This window comes from Stegodyphus dumicola, chromosome 3 (genome assembly GCF_044657685.1).
Source record: "Stegodyphus dumicola isolate Sdum_Otavi_A_Nest chromosome 3, ASM4465768v1".
In the NCBI taxonomy this organism is placed as follows: Eukaryota; Metazoa; Arthropoda; class Arachnida; order Araneae; family Eresidae; genus Stegodyphus; species Stegodyphus dumicola.
In genome coordinates, this window is record NC_140770.1 from 45,076,576 (window position 1) to 45,103,619 (window position 27,044).

The 27,044-nt window shown below is 31.8% G+C and overlaps 1 protein-coding gene across 3 annotated transcripts in view; it reads left to right on the forward strand.

Moving 5' to 3' along the window:
- Positions 1 to 27,044, forward strand: part of LOC118198837 (ankyrin repeat and fibronectin type-III domain-containing protein 1-like) — a 1,134,269-nt gene that overhangs the window by 1,059,792 nt on the left and 47,433 nt on the right. For all 3 annotated transcript variants that reach the window (XM_085812822.1, XM_085812824.1, XM_085812823.1), the window contains 2 exons: positions 8,573 to 8,651; positions 26,610 to 26,729. In XM_085812822.1, coding sequence (XP_085668948.1) covers positions 8,573 to 8,651; positions 26,610 to 26,729 — 199 coding nt within the window. The remainder of the gene's footprint in view (positions 1 to 8,572; positions 8,652 to 26,609; positions 26,730 to 27,044) is intronic.

Sequence of the window (27,044 nt, forward strand, 5' to 3'; positions counted from 1 at the left end):
TTGCCTGTATGACATCGTTATCTTCCTTGAAGGGCTTTATTATGATTTCTTGTCAGTGAAAAATACACCAACAAGTATTGAACATAGACTTTCTTGCGTGAAATTTGAAATTATAATTTTATTATTCAGCTGATAACCATGCCAACTTTCTTTAGTATTACAATTGAATTTTGAAAACTTTTAAACTGATGGAGGTAGAGGTGCAAGGGTTATTTGTCTAATAAGAGATGCTTTGGTGGCGGACTTTTTAAAGAAAACTGGCTGGTATTCACATAATTCTTAAGGAATACGTTTGAGCATTTCTTCACAAAAGCCTATTGGTCAAAACTTTTTCCACCCCTTTAGAGATGTTTCCTTTCTAGCAAGGCCCACCAGCGGCCAAGCGGTAAAGTCGCTGAACATTGGTAGTTCGGTCCGAGGTTCGAATCCCCCCCCCCCGAACGGGCTGGCTGCATGGGCGTTTTCGTGGTTTTCCCCATGTGTAACATGTATACGAGCCAGTTTCCCTTAGAAAGTCCTCCACGGAGGCATCCCTCCCCATAGGCAGATAGCTCTCGAAGTTTTGCCATAATCACACACACACCTTTCTAGCAATTTTGCAAGAATGCTGATAGTTATTATAAAATATGCAGAAAGGCTTATTTACTTTCGTTCTACCTTAAATAGCTTATAAAATGCTAAATACTATATAATAGTATTAAACTGTAATAGTTTATGTAGGAACATTATATTGTTATGTTTTTACCCCATTTTGTGGATAAATTCAAACTTAGATTAAAACTGGTTTTATAGTTTTTCAAAAAAGATCTGTTCCAGAGGGCATGTCCAATTTCCTCCCAAGGCATGTCGTTACATAGGATTTCCCCCACCCCTTCAAAATTAAAAAAACATTTGCTATCTAAGGTTGAATTTTTCCAGATTTAAAATCCTCGTTCAGATATTTATAAGATGATTTCGGTTTTAGATATACGAAAGAATTTTGGGGTACGATTAGAAAAAAAAATAATTTGGATTTTAAGGCTGATCGTATGGTAAAAAACTTTTCAGTGGACGATGATGAATTCTGTCTAAACATTTGTTAATTCACTGGAAAGATCAGAAGTTTCCAATAAATATCTGCAACTGTTTCTAGATGAATATTTAACCTTCTTTATTATGAATATAAATAGTTTGATCAATTTATTACAGATGGAGGTTTAGATACATTTTTCTGTCTTGAATAAACTGTAAATCTATTTACTATTTAGGGTCCAAGTCATTATGGTTCAACCGGAAAACCTAAAAATACATTTCTTAAACCTCTTTAGATGATTTCCGCTGCAAGATGTTCCTATGTAAGCACCATCTTTTTTTTTTTTTTTTTTTTTTTTCCACCGGTGCGCAGGATTAATTAGTACCACATGTTCATGTCAGTGATTTTTTTACGCTTTTCGCCTCCAATTGGTTCATAACGACCACAATTGGGATAGTATGTCAAGTCTTAACCAGTTCCAGCTCCGGGATACTTAATCTAAAAATAACGAAAACTTCAAGAAAAAAAGATGCCAATCGCTGGCCGCCACGCCTTGGCGACGAAAAACTTCCTACCTTCTGGCAACCCCCACCGCCGGACGCTGAGTTTGCAGCCTCATCCACAGTGGGCAGTTAAACTCCTCGCGCACTCAAATCCGGTTTTCAGTAACGCGGTTTTATATTCCTGTAGAGGGCCGTGCGTGTTGTTGTTGATACTGAGTTCCATCCGGTGAAAACGCGGTCCGATGTTAATTTAAGAGATTTGAGTAGCTGAAGTAGTTTATCCATGGATATACATGGTTAAGTTTCAGGTAATGATTTTCATTAAAATTATAATATCTAAAAAGTATCGCGAATTTTGTTGTTTCCGTTTTTATTGGCACAAAGAATTTAGCAAAAATAATGCAAATCTAGTTGAGAAGAAACTCAAGGATACAAAAGGAGTTATTCATATTTTGAAATCGTATTTAATGAATAAACCATAAGATGTTTGTATGCACTGGAAAATAAATAAACATAAAAACTGATGGTAGTGAATTATCATAAATAAACAAAGCTATTTATAAAGAAAGCTTCTATTCTAATTATTAAAAACTACACAGCAGTCGCCTCATAAAATAACTTATGTATAAATTTATGTATATATTCCAAACTTTCGGACTATGCAAATTTTAAATTGTAATCAATTTTAAATTATGCTGGAGGTGATAAAAGGCGTATGTGAAGTCACTGCAAAAACATACATAGGAAAACATCATATGGCATTGATCTCGAGTTTTTTAAGTATGAAATTTCATAAATTCGCACAAAATATAAAATAAATAAATAATTCAAAATTTGGGCTTTGAGGTGCTTATGTTCGGTGCCGAACTTCCAAATGCGTGTTCCAAATTTGACGACTCTGGTCAACATTGTCTCTCCACGGGCGACGAACTCACATGCTCACAGATTCTTCATTTTCTAATAGCAGAGATTATTTGAAATTTGCGAAAAAAGTGTTAATAGTAAACTACGTGTTATGAGATATTTTTAAAGCATATTTAATCGAAAATATTGGAAGGTTTTTATGAATTCTGCGGTATATATAAAAATCACGCAAATGCAAAATAAATTGTAAAATATATTTTTAACGCTGTAAACCTATGTCTTTACTTAAATTCAATGCCTAATAAATGCGTCTTCATTCAAAATTTTATATATGTATTATTATTGTTAAATGCTTTGTCCTCTACTGGAGTTTTAGGTTTGTTACAATAAATAAATAAACATGAAACATCATGTGCTTGATAAAGTTCAGTTCCTACTAAATCTGTATTATTGTAATATACATAAAGAATTATTGGTTGTATACTGACGGACAGATGCCACATTGTTTAGTGAAATTTAACAAATATGAAGATCTACAGGAAAGACGTAACTGAAAAGTACATGTACGGAGTACTTGCTGAGTTATTTATAAGCTAGCTAAATATAATATAATCAGAAAAAGGAGCAGAAACAGGAAAAGGAATTTTAGATTGCATGTAAATACTTCGCATTGTCGTTATTATTCTCTAAATTCTAGATTAATTTTCATGATTATGCTAGAGTATTTCTAGTTCTCTTGATGTTATAGAATAAAAGCTTTCTTTATAAATAGTTTTGTTTCTTACGAGTATGCACGTAATACTTTTATGCAGTTAGTGCAATAGTGAAATAAAAAGAAGTGTTACATGCTGATACCGTATTCTTCTAATGATTCTTATACCTAGCACGCAGCAGATAATAGCTGTGTGGCACCATCGTCAAATTATTGGATTATGATAGATCACACTAGAACTATCTATCTATGCAGGGTTTAATTTCTAAAAGTGCCGGAGCCCTATGAAAGAGGAACAAGAGTAAATAAATAAATAAAATCATTAATAATTTAAAACTTAAATAGTTAATGAGTATCAAATTATTATTTAATTAATATTTATTAATTATTATTTAATTAATTCATTATTATTTATTAAAATAATGAAAAATTAAAGTAATCAAATAATTAAAATTAAATAAAATGCTAAGAGATAAATTAAAATTTAATAAGCGATTTTTTATATAATTTTATTGCTAAAAATAAAATTTTCTAGATCAAATTTCTACTGAAATAATTGTTCCGTTACATAACAAAAAGTGCAGGAGCCTTCTTATTTAGGGCTCCGGTACACTCCGGGTAGGATTAGAAATATATCTCAAAAGCTAAGAAGTGCCGGCGCAATTTAAGCTCTGTGCCTAGGTGAGGGATGGATAATTCTGTAAAAGAAAATTTGTCATATACATGTTACGCAACGGGAAATCCCCATGCTCCCAGTCCCTGTGAGATTTGAGTTCGGGGTACATTTATGAATGTTTTGTACATTGATGTCCTGAAAGTCGACTGTGTGAGGAGCAAATTAGAGCTCCTCTGCATTTTCACAAAAATCAGGACTTTGGCTGTACACAGCTGAAGCATAGAAGATGATTAGATGTAAATTAATTAGTATGTGAAGTTTTTAAAATGATAATGAGCACTGATATCTTGTAAATGTTTAATAATGGTTATGTGAAGTGCCGCACTTAGAAGCCTGAAAATTGCAGCAGTAAATGTTATGTCCATCCGAAGTGTCATCCGGGCTTTAGCCACGACTTGCTGTCAGTCGACAGGTATATAAGGACGCGAGGGCTGTAACTGTAAGGCTTGTCAGTGTTTTAATAGCAGCTACGTAATACAAAGAATAAAGTGATTAAAGAATTTCCACGACTTTAAGTAGAACGAATAAGTGTTGTAAACAAATTGAGTTCATATAAATATTACGGTATTTAAATGAGAAAATGTAAGAAATTTTTGGGAATTCAAGAGCAAAATATTGAAAGCGAATTAATATTTAATTCAAAATTATTAAAGATGGTAATTAAAATTAAATGAATGAAAAATCATGAAACACATTTTTAAATGAATACGAAAAGTGCTTGTGCAACAAAAAAATGAAACTGTCCTGTATGATAATATATATGGAGTTTATATATATCATATGAAATACTGTAAAATTTAACGCAAACAATTCTTATTTAAAAATACTCTAAGGGTTTAAATTTTTTAATTTACTGATGAAGGCTTCGGCTTAACGGGGCGATTACAATCATGGAGAATTTTTTAAGGTAAATTTTCTCATATTTACGTTACACATGGAGGAACTCGTGAAAACTTCATGCAACCAACTGGCTTGTGGCGTTGACTGCATGAAAGTTCAAAGCTCTCAATTTCAAGGAATTTAAAGCTTCCAAATAAAATTTAATCATTTGATAATTTTTCTTTCTTTATTTTTATATTTTTATTTCTTAGAGGAATGATTAAATGGAATCTTGCTTAAAATCTTAATGTCATTTACATGTCAAAAGCTTAGAAAAATGCATTAAACATTCTAAAGCATTTTGGAATAATGTATATTGCATTATATAGCTACTTTTTTAATTGTAAAGATCGTGTATTGTATTATCTGTATTTTAAAAAGAATTTTTATATATTTCATACATTGTTAATCCCATATTTCTTATGCATTCTGCATGCGAAATGCATAGAATAAAAGTTTGATATTCCAAAACAAACTTGACATGTAACTTTCTTCTACTACTTTCTAATTTTTTTTCGAAAGTTCGAACTATGAAAACTGGGGGCATATCGTCTATGGCTGTAAATGTATGTATGTTTCTCGCATTGTGATAAAACAACGCTACATAGAGCCATCGAATTTTGAATGACGTAATCCTCTATGAATATGGCTATGTAGAAGCCCAAGTTTGAAATTTGGAATTTGCTTTATTACCTATTTCATATTTTGTAAAATTTTACCGAATTTTGATTAACAAACTCAAGGATTTCAAAGCGAGCAATGACAATGTTGTACAGAAAAAATCTGATGTGTACACCACATGACTTCCTTGTACGGAATATTAAATTGTGCGCATTTTTTCTTGCATTTTATTTAAACTTATTAGATTGAATTAAACCTACTTCGCCGACAGCGCATAAACCACAATAGAATAAATGCATTCTTTAAAATTCACTTTGTTTAACATAGCGACACTCTGGCGCTAGGTTTACTTAACAGTATTATATTTCATTCATATTATAACTCAGAATGCACAAAATGTATATCATTTAAAGAATTATCTAATCGTTGCCACATGTTCTATTCAAATACTATAATAAAGCTAGAACTATGTATAAAATAAATTAAGCAAATAAAACAAAAAAGAAACAGTTTTTCACAGACGATTGAGTATTTCTCATTTAATTAATTCAGTTCTTACTTCGCGAGAAGGCAAAAATACAGAAAAACTCAAAATATCTATATTAAAAATTACGAAGTAAATCTCAAACACTTATTTCCTCGAAAAAATTCCAGAAAGAATTAAGCATGATTTAATTGGCAATAATAAATGAATGCGTTATCATTGTTGTTGCGAAGCTAAGTTTCTCTAGATTAGCAACAAATCCACTAGTCTCCTGTTTCAAATGTAAACATCAATGGCCGCCATTAAAGCAGGCTTAGCGGTAATTAAACAACTTTAAAATTGGCCCACCAGCGGCCGAGCGGTAAAGACGCTGAACACTGGTAGTTCGGTCTGAGGTTCGAATCCCGCGAACGGGCTGGCTGCATGGGCGTTTTCGTGGTTTTCCCCATGTGTAACATGTATACGAGCCAGTTTCCCTTAGAAAGTCCTCCACGAAAGGCATCCCTCCCTTTAGGCTGATAGCCCTCGTGTGCTTTGCCATAATTAAATACACCAACAACACCAACTTTAAAATTGCTGATAATTCTAAAAATATTGCACACAGATTTACTAAAGGCATAAAATCCTTAACCGGAAGATAAAAACAATATAATTCAATCATTTTTAAAGCAAAAAATGTACAATTTACAAACATATAAGAGTAAAGAAACTGAGATCACTGAGCCGGGTAACAGAGTGGATACATATATAAATGTATTTATATACGTTTGGTGCTTCCGTTTGCAACCAAAATACGAGTTATAGCAGTCCTATATACAAAATTTCAACGTTCTGAGGCTACTCGTTTTTGAGTTATGCGAGATACGTACGTACGCACGAACGTACATACGTTCATACAGACGCCACGAAAAATTCTCTTTAGAATTAATTTTAAAGCAGTTTTATAATTTTTTTGAAGAAAAAGAGTATTTTATTCTGTCTTTACGTACAGATATCACGCAAAAACATCCTTAAATTGCATTCGATAGTGGTCAAAATGGATATTTTCGTTGAAATATGCTGCCTGAAACTTTTCGCGATTACAATACTTCCTTTTTACTTCGTACAAGGAAGTAAAAACATTTTTATCTCCAGTGCGCCAGACTGTGCATCGGAAATTCTGAGGATATGCTCAATTTAAAACTATTTTGCGATATTGCTCTTGAACTGAATTTTACGGTTTAAGTGCGAAGAACGTGATATTTAATAAATAAAGGTAACAGACAAAATGTTAAAAAATCGCCCCTTTGGAAGTAGTTTAAAATCTGAAACCTTTCAGATTTTTATCTTTTTTTTTTTTTTTAATTAATTTTTTTATTCATAAAATCACTAGCTGGCAGATAATCTTGTGCAACTTTAATCACTTAACCAATGCTTAGAAATATTGCATTTTTTTGCACCTCATTGGCATGTAATGGAATTAAAAGTAAGTTCATATACATTGAAATACAAATTTGAATAATTCCAGTCTGGCATCATTTCCGAAAGAGATTTTGTTGTATTTTCTAGCTAAATCATGTTAATTACTGTTTATTATGGTTAATTATGAAATAAATAAAATTACGATTAGTAAAATTATTTTAGGGTTTCCCCAAAATTATAAAAGTGTGGTTTTATGGCATTGGCTTCTTTTCCACCGAACTCTTCATGTCTAGTTACACACTGCCGTTATACTATGCGATTTCTAAATTCATGCCGATTTCTAAACACAAATTTCTTAACTGAGAGACCAGAAACTCGCCTAGTGTAGTTATCCAATGATAAGGAATAGAATATATGCAGTTCCAGCGGTTGAATTGTTAATGTCACTTACTTAATTTGTACTTTTTGGCAGAGTTGACAAAAAAAAGTAGAATTTCAAATGTTAAAATTTTAATTGATATAAAATTAACAGCATGAACACAAAGAAAAAGAACATTTTTACGATTTAAAAATTATTTTACAAGAAGAATTTTAATAATTTCTAATATAACAGAAAAGATAACAGAAATGAAAATATACACAAAACTGAGATTATTTTTCTAATAAACTGCGGTCGTGAACTTGAGAACGAATTAAAAAATTTTTAAATTGAAATTGCATTTGAAAGCTGTAGCTCATAGAAATAAAAATTTAGATATTACACTTAATGAATGATATTTTCATTTTGAAATTAATGTGATTTAACATATCATTCCTGAATTTTCTCGAAAATTAATAATTCCATCTAATTATTATTATTATTCTATACCAGAAATAAAATGGGAAGAATAGACAACGTGTTTTTTTCCTCTCACCAAATTTTAAACCATAAAATACATTATTACATCTCAGACATATTAATTTCTAATTTAAAATTTTGTCTCTGACGTGATATGGCTTCAGATTGTCACGTGTCTGTAAACACTGCTCTTGAACATATTACATTAAATTACAGAGCGTATCGAAACTATTAATCAAAAATTATATAATTATCATCTAAGTTTTCATTTTTCAACAAATGCTCAAGACCATAATCTGCGTCATGCTGATAATCTATCCGATAATTGAAGACAGAAATAATTGAATGTTTTTAAACTTCTGGGAAATTAGTTGTATTATGACGTCAGCAACTACGTACAAATGTGGGTTACCGAATTCACATGTCGTAGTCACGGTGAGATGGAAAAAAAATCTCTTATTTTTAAATCCCGCAGCTTTGAGACGTATTTGAACCGTGGCAATTTCTTTAAGTGATTTACTTTGCATAATTGCTTTGCATTTGCGAATGGATATATTTGCTAAGGAATGCGTTTTCTTTTAGGAGAAGGAGCGTCAGTTGTCGCTATGGCAACGACGACATCAACTCCTCAAAAGGATGAAGACAGGGTTTGATCATTTACGTAAGTATCCTTTCTCTAATCCACAAAGCTCACGTTATACCATTACTTGCATGTTGCCAGCTCATTTTCAGAAAGTTGCAACAAAAATAGAATTGTTGTTCAACTTCGTTTTCTTTTTGTGCTATCATGCAACTACAACTCGTGTGGAACAATTTAAACAAAAAAGTCAAATGATTTTTGAAAATTTTTAAATATGATATTTTTACTTTGATAACATAGAAAGCAGATCATAAAATTACAAGTTTTAGAATTATGCTTATGCAAAATTCGTTTCGTAAGCTTGTAAATTAGGGAAATTCAATTCCCTTTAACAGCGAAATGGTTTTCTAACTATTCTATTTTTCTGACTAAACTATTATATATTTTTAACTATTATATTTTTCTGACTAAACTATTATATATTTTTAACTATTATATTTTTCTGACTTCTGATTTCTGAGAAAAATATAATAGTTTTCATAATAACTATTATCTTTTTCTGAAATACTTAAATTGCTTCTACCTGTATTCCCTAAAGGGACTTTTCTTAAGTTCATCTATTAAATAAATATGATAATTTAATTAAAATACAACAAATGAAATTTATTATTGCTCATCTTGAAGTTATCAAGAGGGAGCAATATCTGATCCCAAATTGGCATGCATCTCTCTTATTGACATCATCGACTCTTATTCATTAATAAATAAATTTGCGTTTTCTGCTGTAAGTAACAAGGAACTTTTATTTTCATTCTTTTCTTTCTCGAAACATATTCAGTTGCTTCTTGTGGCCTAGGTGAATTAAAATTGCCAAGTAATAATTCAGATTTAAAACATATTTTGTAATTCACATGAATTGTCTGAATCTCTTCGCATTATACCACAAAAAATAAATGATTGAAGAATTTTCTAATATCAAATTCAGTAATATCAAACCGTAAATATTCATTTAATTCATTACCATTTTAGATCTATTACTCGTGAACTTAAAAGTTTCAAAATCTTTTTTCGAATAAATTGTCGCACTGAAATAGGAGTTCGAATTTTTATTCGAACGCTTTTGCGCTGGAGGATGCAGTAACACAATATATAGTATTAGTACTATGTTGGCACATTAAATTGAATAGAAATGAGCAAAACGTGATCGTCGGTTTCAGCAGACTAGTCAGGGTGTTCGTATTGCAGATGAAGAAGCTTTTAAATATTAATAGAAACAAAATATTAGTAAGTCTTGAAGTTCAATTGTGGAAAAATTTTCCTTTTATTTAAAACAGAAGTTACTGTTATTAGTTTTAGAATTTATTTGAAACTAATATAACGTATGACATGATAAAAAGTACTGAATTTCTTGCTCAGAACTTTAGAAATAACAGTTTTTAGCAATTAAGTGTGACTGACTAATAAGAAGAAGACGGTATTTCATGCTATGAAGAAGGTATTTCTCCCGCCTTCTTAGCATGCCTTCGTGGTGTAGTGGTCAGCACACTCGGCTCGTATTCGAGAGGTCCGTGGTCCGAGTCTCGGCGAGGGCATCGCTCATTTTTCAAATCTGTTTTCAAAAAATACCTAATGTTTCTACAAAGCAGAACTGATATTTTCAATAATGTCTGGGATTATATGATGTGTATAAAACTGTGTAAAATTTTGCAACTTTCGAAAGTACTTGTTTTCACTTCATTAAGCTTGTGTTCTGCTGAGTATTGCCATCTGAGAAAAATATTTGTTATGAGCTTTGTGCGCAAACGATCTAATCCATAAAATGCCAGCTATTTGTCAAAAATCTTTTCTTTTTTAAGCGCATAAGACTCCACTTGGCGATAATCAAGAATGAAATAATATCTTTCAAGTTTTCTTTTCCTACGATTTGGCATTGTTTTTAACAACTCATTTTAAATACATAATTCAACATTTTGAATTCTTGGAGGATTAGTTTTTTAAGTAGCAGGCTAATTTTTATTGTTTAATTTCAAATAGTTTAGCTGATAAATTCGGAATCAATATATGAAGATTTAATTGCAAATTTTTAGAACTTTTAATTTTTATATTTTATAAATTTTTAATACTTTAACATTTTTTTTAAAATTTTGATGATAAATTCTTCAAGGCGCTAGACACTAAGCTGGAATTTTCCCATGGCATTTATTATTATTATTATTATTATTATTACCACCTTAATTTTATTTTTGGATAAACATGTTGAAGAGATTCGTATGAGATTACAAAATTTAAAATGGTAATAACGCATTTTGGTCAAAATTTTAGAAAATGGTCCTCGTTTTTAGCGGTTTCTAAATCTAAATTAAGGATTATGCTAAAAATGGGAGATAGGAATTTTTGAGAATATTATTGATACTATTATTTAAATTTTGAATCAAAATCATTAATTAGCCTTCCTGTTTTCTATCAACCTTTGCTTTTATTATTCTTTAGATTTGTAGTGAATATAAGCTGTTTTCATTTTAACTAAATGAAAAAAGGCATATATGTTCAAAGAATCTGAAGTTTGAAATGCATGCCTATTAAAAATTAATATCTGTGGCAGCATGGCTGTAAAAACATACGTATATTTTTGGGTAAATAAGCATATTACATATTGTATTCCCCAATAATATACATATGAGGCTTTTTTTTAACAAAATTTTGCCCACCATGGTTCGGTAGTAATCTGGAGCCCTTAGCTATACCATCTTTCTCAAGAATAAAAGTAAATGTACCAACATACGGGGTCCTACATTTTCGTGGTCCTCGGTATTGTCTGTTGTACCCATATATAAGAATTGTACTCACTCGTGAGTGATGCAGAATTCAAGAAAATTTCCAGTTTCTTATATTCATTACTCTTCCAGTTTCATCTTCAATTTGCCATTTGGCGCGTCTTTTATGCCATTTTGATACTTCTAATCAAATTGCGAAAGAATTTCTATATGTTTATTAAGAAGGATCATATTAAGCGAGGGTACTTCTAAAGCGAAATTAAAAGCCAAATTGATTATTAACTGAGAAAACGTGTATTGAACAAGATGTTATAGAGACATTAGGATTTTTTATGCTGAGAGACGTGAAAAATGAGCAGTGCCCTCCCTCTTCGGGACTCGAACCTCGGACCTCTCGAATACACGCCGAGTGTGCTGACCATTACACCACGAAGGTATGCTAAGAAGGCGGGAGAAATACCTAATATACTCACCTTTTCAAGGGCGACTGGGGATTAGGGGACCCAATCGCCAAATCCTGGTGGTGGAGAATCACCATCCACCACCTTTTTTAGTTCGGACACCACTGTAGAGATATTAGGATTTTTAATGCTGACAGACCTGAAAAATATGTAATGCCCTCGCAGGGACTTGAACCTTGGACCTCTCGAATACGCGCCAAGGGTGCTAACCATTACACCATGAAGGCGGGAGAAATATCTTATTACATTAAACGCTTAAAACATACGAGTAAACTCTTTCTTGTTAGGCTCTTAATCCAAAAAATAAAAAATAATCACCAAAATCATTCCAAAACTTCCCAACTTGTAATGCCAAGCGTGTTTCTTAACTTATTTTCCTTATATTTCAGTAGCAGCAGCAAAAAAATAAGACAGTGTGATACTAAGCAAGTCTAATTACTTAAAAAAAAAAGGGAATTAGATTTCAGTTATTAAAAGATACCACTCACCTAAAACAATCAAATCGTAATAGTACCTTTGCGTGTTAACATATTCTCGAGACATAGCCTGCAGATCTAATCTATAGGTTAGATTACGTATGGAGTGTTGGAAGACAAAGGAATCTAGAATTGTGGCATTGTCTCGTACCGTGCCGAAAACCTGAAATTTAATATTTTTGCCAAAAAACTAGAAACATAATAATGAAATAATAGTACAAGCTCGTAGTAAGAGGAGTTCTAAATTTAACAGAGGCGGAAAAGGCGCATTGATTTAATACGGATGAGTGGCTAAAATTTTATGATAGAGATGATGGCTTGAGATGTTCATTCAATTCCTCAATTCTTAAAACATCATAGCTATTCCTCTATCCTCACTTAAATTTTCTTTACAATGTGTTGTATGAAAACCTTATTACTTTATTCTCTTATATTCTATTGGTACATAATTTAACCGCATAGTTCTCTATCAATCTGCTTCGCCACCCTATCAATGTATCAGTATGCATAACCTTCACTTCTTGAAAATCCCGTACTGAAGTATACAGGATAGCGAAATTTAATCATCGTATTTAACGCATCTACGACGGACAGAAATAGCGGTATGCATTAGTTTATTTGGATGACGCACCTACACGTGGTCGGATTTCGAAACAATGTACATTGTATTTAACAGTGGGCGTAACGCTCGGGGATGCTTGCCAGTTTAATAAGCTCATGTGGATAAAGAGAATACAATAGAGAAACCTTGAAGAAATAAAAAATTTATAGGGGTTTTTATTGGCTTAGGTCTGCTTAAATAAAGGAGGAGAGTATTCATTACTCATTTATCTTTATTTTAGGTTTTTTTTTCCTTTTGGCTTTTGGGTTTCTTGCGAAGAAAACAACGAGAAAAATGGGTTATTAGAAAAGGTCGTTCAAAATAATTTGTTTTGAAAGCTTAGCATTTAATTTTTTACAAGGCGACAAAGAAAGTGAAAAGAAAAAACATAACGGGCCGGAGATATTGTTTCGGTACTTCAATATACCGATGACATAAAATTTGTGCAGACTTTTCAAATTTAATTATGGTATTTTGCATTTGAGATTCCACAGGAGTATTTTCGTCTTTTATTTTCATTGATTCCTGCGTAGGCGAGGTGAATATCCTCAATAGCATTTTAAAATGTACTACTGGAGCAATGTGACACTTTTTGTAATTAATTTTCAATCAACTTCCAATCTTCTAATTCATATTGTTCAGTACATATGAAATTGACAACTCCTGGAGGAGGAAATTTATCCCGAACAAAGTAATTTTATCTGTTTTTTTATGAGAACTCCGATGAAGCAGTCGTAGCCTAAAATGTCTGACAGATCGAATAGGGAACTGCACTGCATAGAACATGAACTGGAACTTCAGACTTCGAATTTCTCGGCTTCTTCAGAAATGATGGATTTATTTTGTTCAGTATCTCATATTATGAGTATATTGTTAAACATCTTCAAATTAATATTCTGCTCCCTCTAATGTCACTTTGTGATTGCATTATTGACTCGTAATATATAACTCGCGAAGTTTCCAGCCCAGACTATTTCAGAACTGCAATCTGGCTCAAAATGATCCATCCATTCTTCATTCCATTCAGATTGGATTATCCGGAAATGGAAATAATCTTGATCTGTACAAATTTTATCATACAATTGTCTGCATGAATAAATTATTTAATGTTCAACAAGATCTTCCCTTTATGTCAATGGTTTTTTTTAAATTCAAGTAATAGATGCAATCTACGTCACTTTATAACATTTATTTCATACTTTTTAACTTAATGGTTAATATATTTCCATGGTTATCAGCTTTACCGTTAACCATACTTAAGTACCGATTGTTTCCGTCTTGTAGTATCCGTTTATCTGTTTCAAATATATTTTAGATGCTTATTTTTGATGACCAAATATAGAAGAAACATGAAACATATTGGTTTTACTGTTCTTATTTTGAACTATTAGAAACATATGAATTTTTGTAATAATCCAATAAAATCCAATCAAAGTATCAATAGCAATATGACTTTTTACAGCTGCATCTCAATTTTAATTGAAAACACCTTTAGAGAAAATGCTAGGACCTCACATCGCTCTTCTCTTCCAGAAACATCTCTAAAGGACTTCTCCACGGACAGATTTTAAATGTACTTTTTTGCTTTATTAGAGGAAAACATTCGTACTTAAACTCAGCTTCCAGGCCCAGCCATTAGGTGTGACAGCAGCTTTTGCTGACCATTCTTCTTGGGTTTAAAAACACGTTTAAGTATGTTATTTTTAACACTGTCTCTAATTTCAGCAACAACACTTTTAAGCAAGAAGATCTAAAAGGTAACAATAACCTCAACTTCATCAACAATACTTCAAAACAAGGAGGTTTTTTATTTAAAAAAATGTGTATGCTACTAACTAGGCTCGTTTATAAATATATGTAACAGGCTCAAAAAAATTAAATTTGTTATGTTCTTTTATAATTGTAAAAAAATGAACTAAAATGACTGATTAAGATACAATAACACGCCGAACAAATATTAATTTAGAAGTCAAACAACAAAAATCAGAGTTATATTTTCAAATTTGTTGTTTGATTTCTGAATTAATAGAATGACTGATTTGTTAAATTTCTGAAAATAACTTTTTTTTTTCTTTTAATTGCTATTTGCATTAAATTGTAGAAACAACTTAACATAAGTAATCTTACTTTTGGTAAATTAGCATCTTGCTATAAATTGTGCATCCTCGATATTCCAGTTTGCCTTTCATGAAAGTGCGTTAATGATTGTTTGCAAATCAGTCAGAAATGTTATCATTTTTAGCCCAAAGGGACTATTGTTTTCGTTTTGCGATTTTGCGTCGAATCATTCTGAATGTCCGTTTCACTTTTCAAACTGTTGCCACCAAATATTTTCGCCCTGTATTATATTTGAAGAAATTAAATAATGAAGAATCTTCATAAATGTATGTATATTTCTTGTATTGTGATAAAACAACGGTACCTAGAGCCACTCAATTTTGAATGATGTAATCCTACTGCGAATATGGGCATCTGGAAGCTCAAATTTGAAATTTGGAATTTGTTTTATTATCGATTTTATATTTTGTAAAACAAGGAATTTTTGATTAACAATCTCAAGGATTTCAAAGGCAGCAATGGCAACGCTCTACAGAAAAAAATGTTTTTATCTACAGCACGGGAGATTGTGTATCGGAAATTGTAAAGATATTGCTCTTGAAATGAGTTTTATGGTTTAAGTGCGAAGAACATGATATTTAATAACGTTAAAAAAGACTCCTTTGGATGTAATTTAAAATCTGAAGCATTTCAGATTTTCTTTTTATTATAATATTTATTGAAGAGAAAAAAAAGAGACAAAAAAAAAGCGTTTTTATCCGTTTAAATTTAAGGAAAGCACAAACAGTAATTCAAGACAGTTAAAATATGAAAAAATCATATAGACATATTTCTTAAGTTTAACGTTTTTTAAAATAAATAATCAAAAGTCAAATTAGGTACGCAATAAACAATTTATGATAGCATAGTTTTCGAAAGCGTAAGTTTTTTGAAAAAACGATGTAATAAAATTTTGCATCTCTATCCAAGAGACAGTATGCTTAAAACTATAATATTCATTTACATAGTCTGATTTCTTGCCGAACATTACGTTACAGTTAATATTCTACCATTAAGTGTTTTAAAAAAAGTGAGTTCAAAAATATACTAATTTACTATTATTATTATCCACTATTATTATTCTGTAAAAAAGAACAGTTACCTCAACAATCGAGTTTAGAAAAGTATTAATTTCTTTCTGAAAAAAGAAAAAAAAAAAAAAAAAAAACAAGGTACTTTATTTGGTAAAAAATATTTTAAATGTCGTGACGTCTTAATATGTAAGATCGTAACTGAAATAATGTAGACCATATATCTAAAAAGATTTTAGCATTTTTTTTTATATTTGTATAGTAGATTGCAATACTTCGCCGTTCTAAGTGACTTCTGTAACTTATGTGTCTAGGACTATTCTTCCATTTCATCGAAGATGTTCTTTCATAAGAATAACAGGCCCACCAGCGGCCGAGCGGTAAAGACGCTGAACACTGGTAGTTCGGTCTGAGGTTCGAATCCCGCGAACGGGCTGGCTGCATGGGCGTTTTCGTGGTTTTCCCCATGTGTAACGTGTATACGAGCCAGTTTCCCTTAGAAAGTCCTCCACGAAAGGCATCCCTCCCTTTAGGCAGATAGCCCTCGTGTGCTTTTCCATAATTAAATACACCACACCATAAGAATAACAGGCCTATTCATTGTTATTTTGTATACAGCGTCATAGCACTTACTGTACTTAGAAGAATCTTTTTGAACATCCATCGTATATAAGTGCTTCTGAATACGTCTCGAAAACAAAAGAACCACCTGTTCCCTTTACCCTTTGTGATTTCCATTGAAAATTGGCCTGAGAATCCTTAATGCATATTCATGAAAGCGAAATTTACCTTCGGCCCACACTCGGAAACAAGTGAATCTTTCGAAACCATTTAAAACTCAAACAAAGCACTTTTCACGTGTGATACCATCCACGAGATATGCTCTAACAATTGCCGTTCTGGTCTCATGAGCACCATAAGTAGGGTAACGTAAAACCTTGGGCATTCATTGTCTCTGCGAATGAAGTAGAAAACAGAAAACGTTCGAAATGGGGATGGAGTTGCATATTTGTGACGCTTTTAATGATGGATAATGTTACTTAGATGTAATATGTCAGTTGATATTCTTCGGTACTTTTTCTTATGAAGCTATTTTACCGATCATTGATTTCTGTTTGTGTCTGTGGACTACTTGTGGATTATTTGAAGATAAAGTTGAAAATGATTGATTTAACCTATAAGGGCATTCAGCCTCCTGCTACTGGAAATAAATTAAAAGAAAACAAAATCTACAACTTTCATAAAGTCAAGGTTCTGATCATTCAGCTGTAGACGTTGAGATCCTTTGTTCTTCTGTGATGCAATGTTTGGACTTTTTTAAATGGTCAGAACTCGTTATAAAATTTTAATTACTTAGATGTTCACCTTAGCTAAAAAATAAAAATGAATCCAGAATAAATTCCCGCTTTACTGAAATAGCGGAATAGAATAATATTTATTAGATGTATCAAATGGCATTTCCAAATTATTAAATAAACTTTTTCTCATTGTTTTAGTTCTTAGTGATATAAGATACTGTGATGAGCCAAAACATTATGACCAGATCTACACTGCGAGAATGCGCTAGCCGCAGTGATGCAGATGGTACGTAAAAATGGGGGAATGTTATGTAATGGCTACTGGGGATACTGCGGCATGATCTTTTCGAGACTACGTGTGTGTGTAATGGAGAAGGTTTCCGATATTAAGGATCTTTCGTAACGCCTAAAAAGTGTGATGCTTGAAAGCTAGAAACGAGTGTCTCCGAAGCAGCACTACTCGTCGGATGTTCGCTAGTTGCTGCTATTAGAACATATTAAAAGTAGAAGAAGGACGATGAAACCATTGGTAAACGCCGAGATTGTTGAATAATAGGACTAATGGGGAATGAATCCGGACTTCAGAGAATAGAACTGGAACAATGTCAGAGATGACCACTGACGCTGGGACTTACTCAGTCTCACTGTTTGGCAGCAGATTGAAGACGTTTTCGCTTGGTAACGGCGAACAGATACGACTGCAATAGGCCCGTAGGCCCGTGATCTTCGTGACTGGATCATACAACGATGGGAAATAATTGCCCGGTCGGATAAATCATGATTTCATTCATATCCCGTTGATAACTGTCTCAAAGCGTCTTCCAGACAAATAGCTGATCAATACAAGTACCATAGAGCGTAAATAAGCTGATAGTGGAGCTATTATGCATTTTTATGGGTAACGTCCTCATGATATTCTTGGGGGACGGGTCAGCAGTAATCGTTATATAATCAGCACATGACAGATAACATTGCTGCCATTTCATAACTTCTGTTTTCCTAACTGGAAATGGACTCTTCTAGCAGACAATGCATTTTTTCACAGTTGATGAATTATAGCTGATATATCTTCTTCCTAACTGCAGATATTATCCTTGTTGAACACAAATGGGATTTACAGACTGCCATCTGAAGCACTGTCAACCACTTTCTCATGATCTACGGGAATTGTGCGGCTTTCGCTTGCAAATATGGAATAACCGTCCTACGGGTGTTTATCAAGGATTTGCAGAACCAAAGCTCTGACGCGTTAGAGCTGTTTTGCACCACGATATTAGATGAATGTCATAATATTTTGTCTGACAGATGTAAAAATCATCTTCATATATTATACGCACAAATAAGTGAACTATGAAACCTTTATTCAGGAAATGGCTTTAGTGTATGCTACTATGAATTAGTGACATATCTACATTGCTAGAAAAAAAAAAAAAGCTTGAAAGTAATCATTCGGTACTTTAAATATTAGTAACATTAGTAATATTATTACGCTGTAATATAAACATTAATTTCAGCGTTTAATTTTATTCCGTACATAGTCCAATTTGTAATATTTACATCGATTATTAGGTCACACCAATTTGCTTGCCAAGGACGCATCCGGTAATGATTACAGTATTTTTTTAAATAATATTTTGTTGTTAATGAAACCATCGCTATTCGGTTGTTAATTGCTGGTATCTTTCAAGTTCCATTGTTGTCATTATTTGTGTCTTCTATAGTCTCTTCATTCCCGGGAGAAAGGTGATAAGGAGAGGGTAATAAGTTGATAAAATAGCATTTTGAAAACGTTCTCAAATCTGAACTTTGAAACGAATCGAGAAAAAAGTACTGAATAAATGAGGTTTCAGCTGTAGTTTTCATTAGCTTCTGGCAGGATCCCATTAACAACGAGAAAAAAACACCTGGATTTTACGTTTTGAGATAAAATTATCGAAAATTTAAACGTAAACGAAACTAACAGTTTTGCAAAATTACCATTGTGTTTCTGAAACAAGATCTCAGTTGCAGAATCTTTGCTTGCATATGCTGTTAGTGGAAAAGAAACTGATGAAGCGTTCCATCCCATGCGAAAATAAAAAAGGCGTTTTTGATATGCAAAAATATGCCGAAAACCAGAATGTCTTAATATCGATTCTTATTTGAGGCAAAAAAAAGCTGGTGGAAACTGTTAAGCTGGTAGGTGAAGTGAGTACCATCGCCATCGATGGCCAAAATCAAAGATTTCAGTGGGGGGATTGATTACCTTACCATTCGAAGAACTGGGGAAGTTGCTAATATTGACATTTCTGCATTGCAGCTCTGGAAAATATCTGCTTTGATAGGTATTTATAAGCTAGTCATGTGATATATTCAGTATTAAAGAACATGATTTGCTTTAATTTGTTAAAAGTATATTTCTCTTAAAAATTACAAATGTGCCAGTAGAAGGAAAAGAGAAAAACGAGATAACAATAGCATTAAGGAATATGGGCTTAACATTTACAGTAATGAATATAGACTTTTCTTAGAAGATTATTTCACCGATAATAAAAAAAAAAAAAATCCAAGTAGCTGCGTTGCTTTAAGAATGCCATATCATTTCTCCAATACGAAGCTAATTGGAAAATTTGAATAATTAATTATAACATTTTGGGAAGGAATCATCAAGTGTTTTGATAAGATGTTTATTGCTGATAAACTGTACGGCTCGTGTGGTAAACTGTCTTTAAAAGAAGTTGAACTTATATTCTTTCTATTTCTCTAGCGTTTTTATGATAATGAAGAAAGATGAGATTCAAAACGTGAGGACCAACTATCGAAAGCTATATCTTAAAGATTTGATCGCAACAATTGATAATATAAAGGAATTTCGCCTTTTTTGTCACAGATGCAATAGTATATATTAATAAAATATGAAACTATATGTCCACTTAATGCATTTCAAATTATTTCAGACAATCTAGTTTGTTTATGAGATGCTTAGGAAGATGATGATGGTATTCCTCTTTCTGAATTAACTTAACGCCTTCCGAAGCGAAGGTGTAACGTTCCGGAATAGTTACCACATCGTGTTAGCGTGATAGTTTGATTTGTGAATCATGTACGCCTAATGACGTTAATTTGAAAATGCTTTTAAGGCAATGGATGTTGATGAAATGTTATTATTTAGAGTACAAAATTAAGGCAATTGATGTTGATGAGATTTTTAATATTTAGAATAGAGAAGATTGTTTCAGTGAAAGATGGCAGTAAGCTAACGCATAAAGTTTAAGCTGACGCATAAAGTATTTAATGAGTTATACGAAGATACTTTAACAACAGCTTCGGTTTCAACTGAAGAACGCTTTAAAACTTTTAATAATTCAGAGAAAGCTGTTTTACTTTTTGAAGTCAGAAAAACATGATCATAAATCAACGATTTTTCAGACAGAGATTTCACATAACTGTTTTGATTTAATTCATATATCTGTTGCGAGTTGCACATAAATAAACATATGCTAATAATTTTAAATGGAGTGTCATGATTTATTTAAATTTGTATTTAAGTTAAATATATAAAATGAATTAATAATTGTATCAAATTATGTACGAAATATATAACCGAATATAGTATGAAATATATATCGAATGTATCGCATTAATTGTATCAAATTATATAACAAATATTTAAAATTATAAATTGAATTTCAACACGTTTTAAATATTTGCTTTACATCTTAATATTATTGCATAACTTAAAATAAAACTTGCTCTAAATCTTCTCCACGTATTAAATAGCCCGCTTAAAGAATCACTTTTGCCAAATGCCTACTAATGATCTTACAACGAAGCATTTAATTGAAAATACACACACACACACATATATATATACATTGCATATATGCATATATTCTATATATGCATATGCGTATGTAATATATGTGTGAACCAACAACACATTTTGATAATGTTATACTTATTTATTTCTGTTTTTGACTACTGAAAATAATTCTCATGTATTATTCGAAATGGCTTCATCCCAATTATTTCAGATAAACGGATCATTTGTGTAAGTGAAACAAATCAGTTAAATATAACTGGTTTTTTGGAAAAGACCAAATAATGACCAGCATGTATTCACATTAAATTTTTCCAAAGCAGTTTTAAAAAGCAAGAAGTTTCTTGACATGACTGACTGCTTTGAATCTAGGAAACAGAATTCCCATATCTTTGAGAAAAAACTTTGAAAGAAGAAGGAAATTTTGAAGAATTTTTTGAATGAACGTGCATTAAATCTGCACAATCATCTTAAACAACAAGGAAGTTCGTTAACCTTTGCAACAGGAAGAATGGGAGCTTAGGGGATTTAAAAACTGGAATTGTATTATTCGTTTTTTGAGAATTACTAAAATCTTTCAGCAGTTTTTTATGGGGGTGCATCTTAGTAAAATACCATCATTTTAATCAAAGCTAATTTAAATATGTTTCTTAAGACTTCTTTTTCAGAATTCTAATATGCTTGAAATGATTATGAAAACATTTCTGCTGAAAAGTACCTACAAAAAGTCCTCCCACTTGGCCTAGTGTTTGATGATTTTGTTTTTGAAAAGAGATAAAAAAAATTGCTTCATTTTCTATTCAACATAAATGCATCAATCATTGAACGACCTTTTTGAAATTTGTCCTTAATAGATTTATTTTCATTCAGTAGCATTATCATTCTGAGCATACATTGGCGTCGAAAGTGAAGGCAACAGACGCAGTTGTATATCTCAAGAAATATTTGTTGAATTTTTAACAAATATTTGGTACACATTTACTCCACGTAATAAAAAGTTATTACAGCAATAAAAATAAGAATAAAAAATTAATTTTTTCCAGCATATAAAATTGGAAAACTAAACTGTTGTAGTGTATCTCCCGAGTCTAATGGAGAATCTTTTCAAGACGAACAACTGTTATAAATACCCCTTATGGTATAAGGGCTATCGTTTGAAGGGTATTTTTAACAATAAATTTATTTGTCAAAAAACGCTTTTAAATTATAGAATCTAATGGAGGAAAACTGTTATTCCAACAGTTTTGGCTACAGCAGTCCCAGTATAGGCGTGAAGTCCAGAAACTTACCTTATTACTCCCTCCACCGAATATTATTCTGTTCTAGGAAATCCTGGACGAATTAAGTTTTGTGTGTTTTGGGTTTTGTGGACATACAAAAATGAATTGACGGCCAGTACTATTTCTCTCTAAAATGTCCGCTCTACCGCAGTGTGTACCGCCTCTTTTTCTAGAGGCATTTCACATTCAAAAAAAAAAAATCTTTCTGTTCTAGTTAACGATCCTAATTCCAATCCATCTTTGCCTTCGGCCTTTAAAGAAACTATGTTTTAGTTCTGGTTTCATCAACAGAGGGCGCCACTTGCTTAGTCTTGTCCAGGCTTTCTTATCTTATCTAATCATTATTTCCTATCTTGTTCATTTGCGGTTTTGCAGCTGAGGGATGGTGGTTCGGTAAAACCATCGAAACTAGTCCTGTGAAAATTCTGAAAATATAACGCTGATTTTTGTTGTTTGACTTCTGAATTACCATTATGAATATTTATTGCGTCTCGCAACTGCTGGTCATATTAGTCTGTGTTCGTGAAGAATGAAGGGTAGTTAAAATGAAAACGAATGAAACAATGTAAGTGACTTTTCCAGCTTTCTCAAAAAGAATTATTTTTCACCAACCGGCCTTCGAACTTTCTACGCCTTTACGCTTCATGAACAGGCATGTTTTCAGGTATCAAAACATCATTGTCGGTTTGAGTGAGAGCACGGGAGCATGCAAAATGATTCTAGATACACTGTGTTCTTAATCCTGGTAAATGTTAGTGTGTTTATTCACCTTTTGAAAAAAAAATTATGTTCATTACAAGTCCTTGACCTCATTAATGAAATCTGATGGCTGTTAAAGTTAGCGGAGAAGGGGAACTAATGACATTAATAAAAAGTGTATGGAGAAAATAGGTTGAACTTTCTTCCTCTACAATCTCTTTTCGTCTCTTGTCCCTTTGGGGACAGGAAACTTGTCCTGTTAGTAAAATATACGGTGATATGCTACCTCTGTCTCTGTTACTGTTAGATCATTCTTAACTTCATCAGCGACAAAGATACACAATAATTTTTTGAAGCGGATGGTTCTGTAATATAAAATTTTTTTGTTATTTACGATTTTCGTTTACGACATTTTTCTTTTATATTCTCTTCTTCTTATCTTTTACATTTATTTTATTTTTACGTTTAAAGCATGTAGAAATACAATGAAATTAGGACTTATGTGATGGCTCTCAGTTTTTAGAAGCAAAATGTGTAGTATTAATAGTTATTTAAAGACTCTTTCGTTTCTCTGTATAGAGTAGAAGAACAAATTTTCAGTCTACATTTTCTGTTAACAATTAAATTTATTTAGAACCTTTTACAGCTTTCAACGGATTTTTTAATATAGATTTAGTATGTGTTGTAGAGTCTGTTAGGTGTTCAGAGTAGGAGGCATGAAAAATCAATTACGACCTCGCCAGAACTCGAATTTGCTGTTCTTCCTATTGGTAATCAGATGTGCTTGAAGATGAATGCGATAATTCCTTACAATGTAATTAGACATTATTTTGATCAAATCTCTAAGTTCTAAATTCACATAGTCATTATTGATATGCAACATCACAACAATGAAGAAATTCCAGACTCGTTCTACACTCTATTGCACTTTTAGAATGCAATTAGCCCTAGAAATGATTTTTCGTTAGAAGTAGATAAACAGATTTCATGTTTTAGATCAAAATATCCATCTTTAGAGTTATAAAATAAAAGTTTTTTTTTTTAATGATAGAGCACAAGCTGATATGAAATATGCTGGAAATAAGCCATGAAGTGTTTATGCCAAATTAATTAACGGTTGATAATTTTCTTAGCAATGTAAGAAGCAAAAATCCAATATTGCAACTGAATGGTAACTATTTCATAACGCAAAACTTTATAACAAAGCTCTTGATTAAGAATAAATCCACAAAGCAGAATGTATCACTTATTTATTATACACAACGCTTTGAAATTGAAGAAATGCCGTCCACGTGACGACACAGCATTTTATGCATGGACCTTATAAGAGATAGACTAACCCAGTGGGCGGGGGCGCGTCACCGACATGTCCGCAAGAAAGAGTAGGGATGATCTAGTTTACTTTAACACTGAAACCTATGGCGTTTGTATCTCATAACTGTTTTTAATTGTTAAATGTGATACGTTGTATAGTGATGAGGTATAGTAATGAGGTTACAGTTTTTTTTTTTTTTTTTTTTTTAAATAGGATTTAATATATCTCATTAAAGCAGTTTTTACTGCATTTTTTTCACGCGTAATTCTTGTACAAACATCTTTACTTTGGTAAAACGGTAAAAACTCTAAGCACAAAATTTATGAACGTAATTTTGCGTACAAATAACGTAAAATTAAATAATATTGACAGTACGTGATGCTTTGATATAAATAAGGTAAAATTAAATAAGATCTGATAATTTTTTTTTTAATTTAATGACCATTTTCAGGCAGTGATTTTCAAAAACTATAATAACTTTACAAAACAATCATTTATTTGATTATATCATCATTAACTTATTAACATCAAAGTGGAATATTTATTTTAGTAATTTATAAAATTCGGAGCATAAAATTTTCTGAGTGTAATGAAGGGGTAAAAAAAGGTAAAATAAAATCTAGAAGCACTCATTTTATATTACGCCCAAAAGGAACCTTTTTTTAACGTTTTGTGTGTTACCTATAATTAGTGAATATCATGTTCTTCGCTCGTAAACCCCCATACATTTGAAAACAGCATATCTTTAGAATTTCCGCACTGGAGATAAAACAGTTATTTTCTGTACAGTGCTCGCTCTGAACTCGTTGAGTTTGTTAATCAAAAATTTGTTAAAGTTTTACAAAATATGAAATAGATTAAAACAAATTCGAAATTCGGCCGTTCAGATGCCCATGTTCTTGTGGAGGATTGTATTATTCAATATTTCATGGCTCTAGATACTGTCGTTTTTGTCACAGTGCGAGAAACATACATATATTCATGCAGATTCTTCATTATTTAATTTCTTTAAATGTAATACAGGGCGATAATATTCTGTAGCAACAATTTGCAAGGAGACCCGGGCATTTATAGTGAAATAGCGCAAAATGCCGCTTCGAGCTAATAAATTAAATTAACAGCAAATAAAAAAAAATATGCAGAACTAAAAATAAATTTAAAAAATAATCACTATAAAATATAAGCAAAATTAATTATTACGGTTAAATACAATTTTAATATTAGAATTAAATGCATAAAAATTAAGATGTCACAAGTGTTTATCACTATGATGTATTATGAAATATAATTGAAATAAAATTCCTTTATAGAAATTGTGCTGTAATACTCATCTATAATTTTAAAAAAGCAGCACAATTTAGAATTTTAAACAAAACTTTCAAAAATTCGTTTTTAAATATGTTAGTATTTTTTACTTATTTACACCAAAAAAAAGCATAAAAATTGCAAGAAAAAACTGCTTGTTTGAAATTTTCTATTAGTTCAGATTTAAAATATTATTTTCTAAAAGAAGTAGTTACAAATTTCCTTCTAGCATAGGAAAAACTAAAAAAATAGCCAGCCCGGAAAGCATGCAATAGCTTTATAATTCTTTGGAACGGTAATGCTTGATAAATATGCTAAATTGTTAAAAATCAATGGAACGGTAATGCTTGATAATTATGCTAAATTTTTAAAAATCAATCTCAATTTCAAAAATAAAAATATGTAGAAATTCTAATTTCTGAAATGAGGCGCTACAACCAGCTTTTTCTTGACAATTATACACGCTGCAATAGGCAGCCACTGTTAAATTTCTGCAAGTCGTCCCTATTCCTCCGGATGTGATCAAGGTGACAGCCGGGAACGCGTCAGACGAGGGAGAAAACCCATTTGGGTTGGTCTATTTCTTATAAGGTCCATGATTTTATGCATACATCACTCAAAGCACTGTAGCAATAAAAAACAAAAAAGGATAGACCACATAACTCACATATTCGAAAGTTTCGTTACCATAGCAACCACAATTAAATCATGAGGCAGTAACGCCATCTATTGTTGCAAAGACATGCTAGAAATTTATTTGGTAACAAAAAATACTAAACAGCTCTCTTGCACAAATATCTCACAGAATAAATATATCTTGATTTATAAAAATATGCTGTTAATCTTTAATATTCTACGTCACTTTATTTGTCTTCATTCTGATTAAAAACATGTCTTTTACAGGTCCTCCAGATCCGCCTTCCAGTGTGCAGTTGGAAGTAGTTGGTACTCGATCTTTAAAAGTGAAATTCTCAGAACCTGACACAGCCCACAAAGAGGACAGCATTGTCACCAAATACAAAGGTAACTTGAATTAGATATTTATATTTTAATATAAATCTCTGCAGAAGACTTTTTTCTTTTTGTATTAATGAAAGAAAATACGACAGTCTGATTGCACAGTAATCTGTACTCTTCAAAGCAGGCTCCATTGCATTAGACAACCTTCTGCGATCTTTCAGTATGGTGACTTTCCTATAGAACTACTCTGAGTTAGCTAAAAACATGGAAGCGTTTTATCGAGTTCTTTACATTCTGTTATTGATTATAATCTACAGCAGAGATGGCACAAAAAATGTTAAGTGAGGGAGAAAGGACTTTTCAACTCAATTTTGCCAC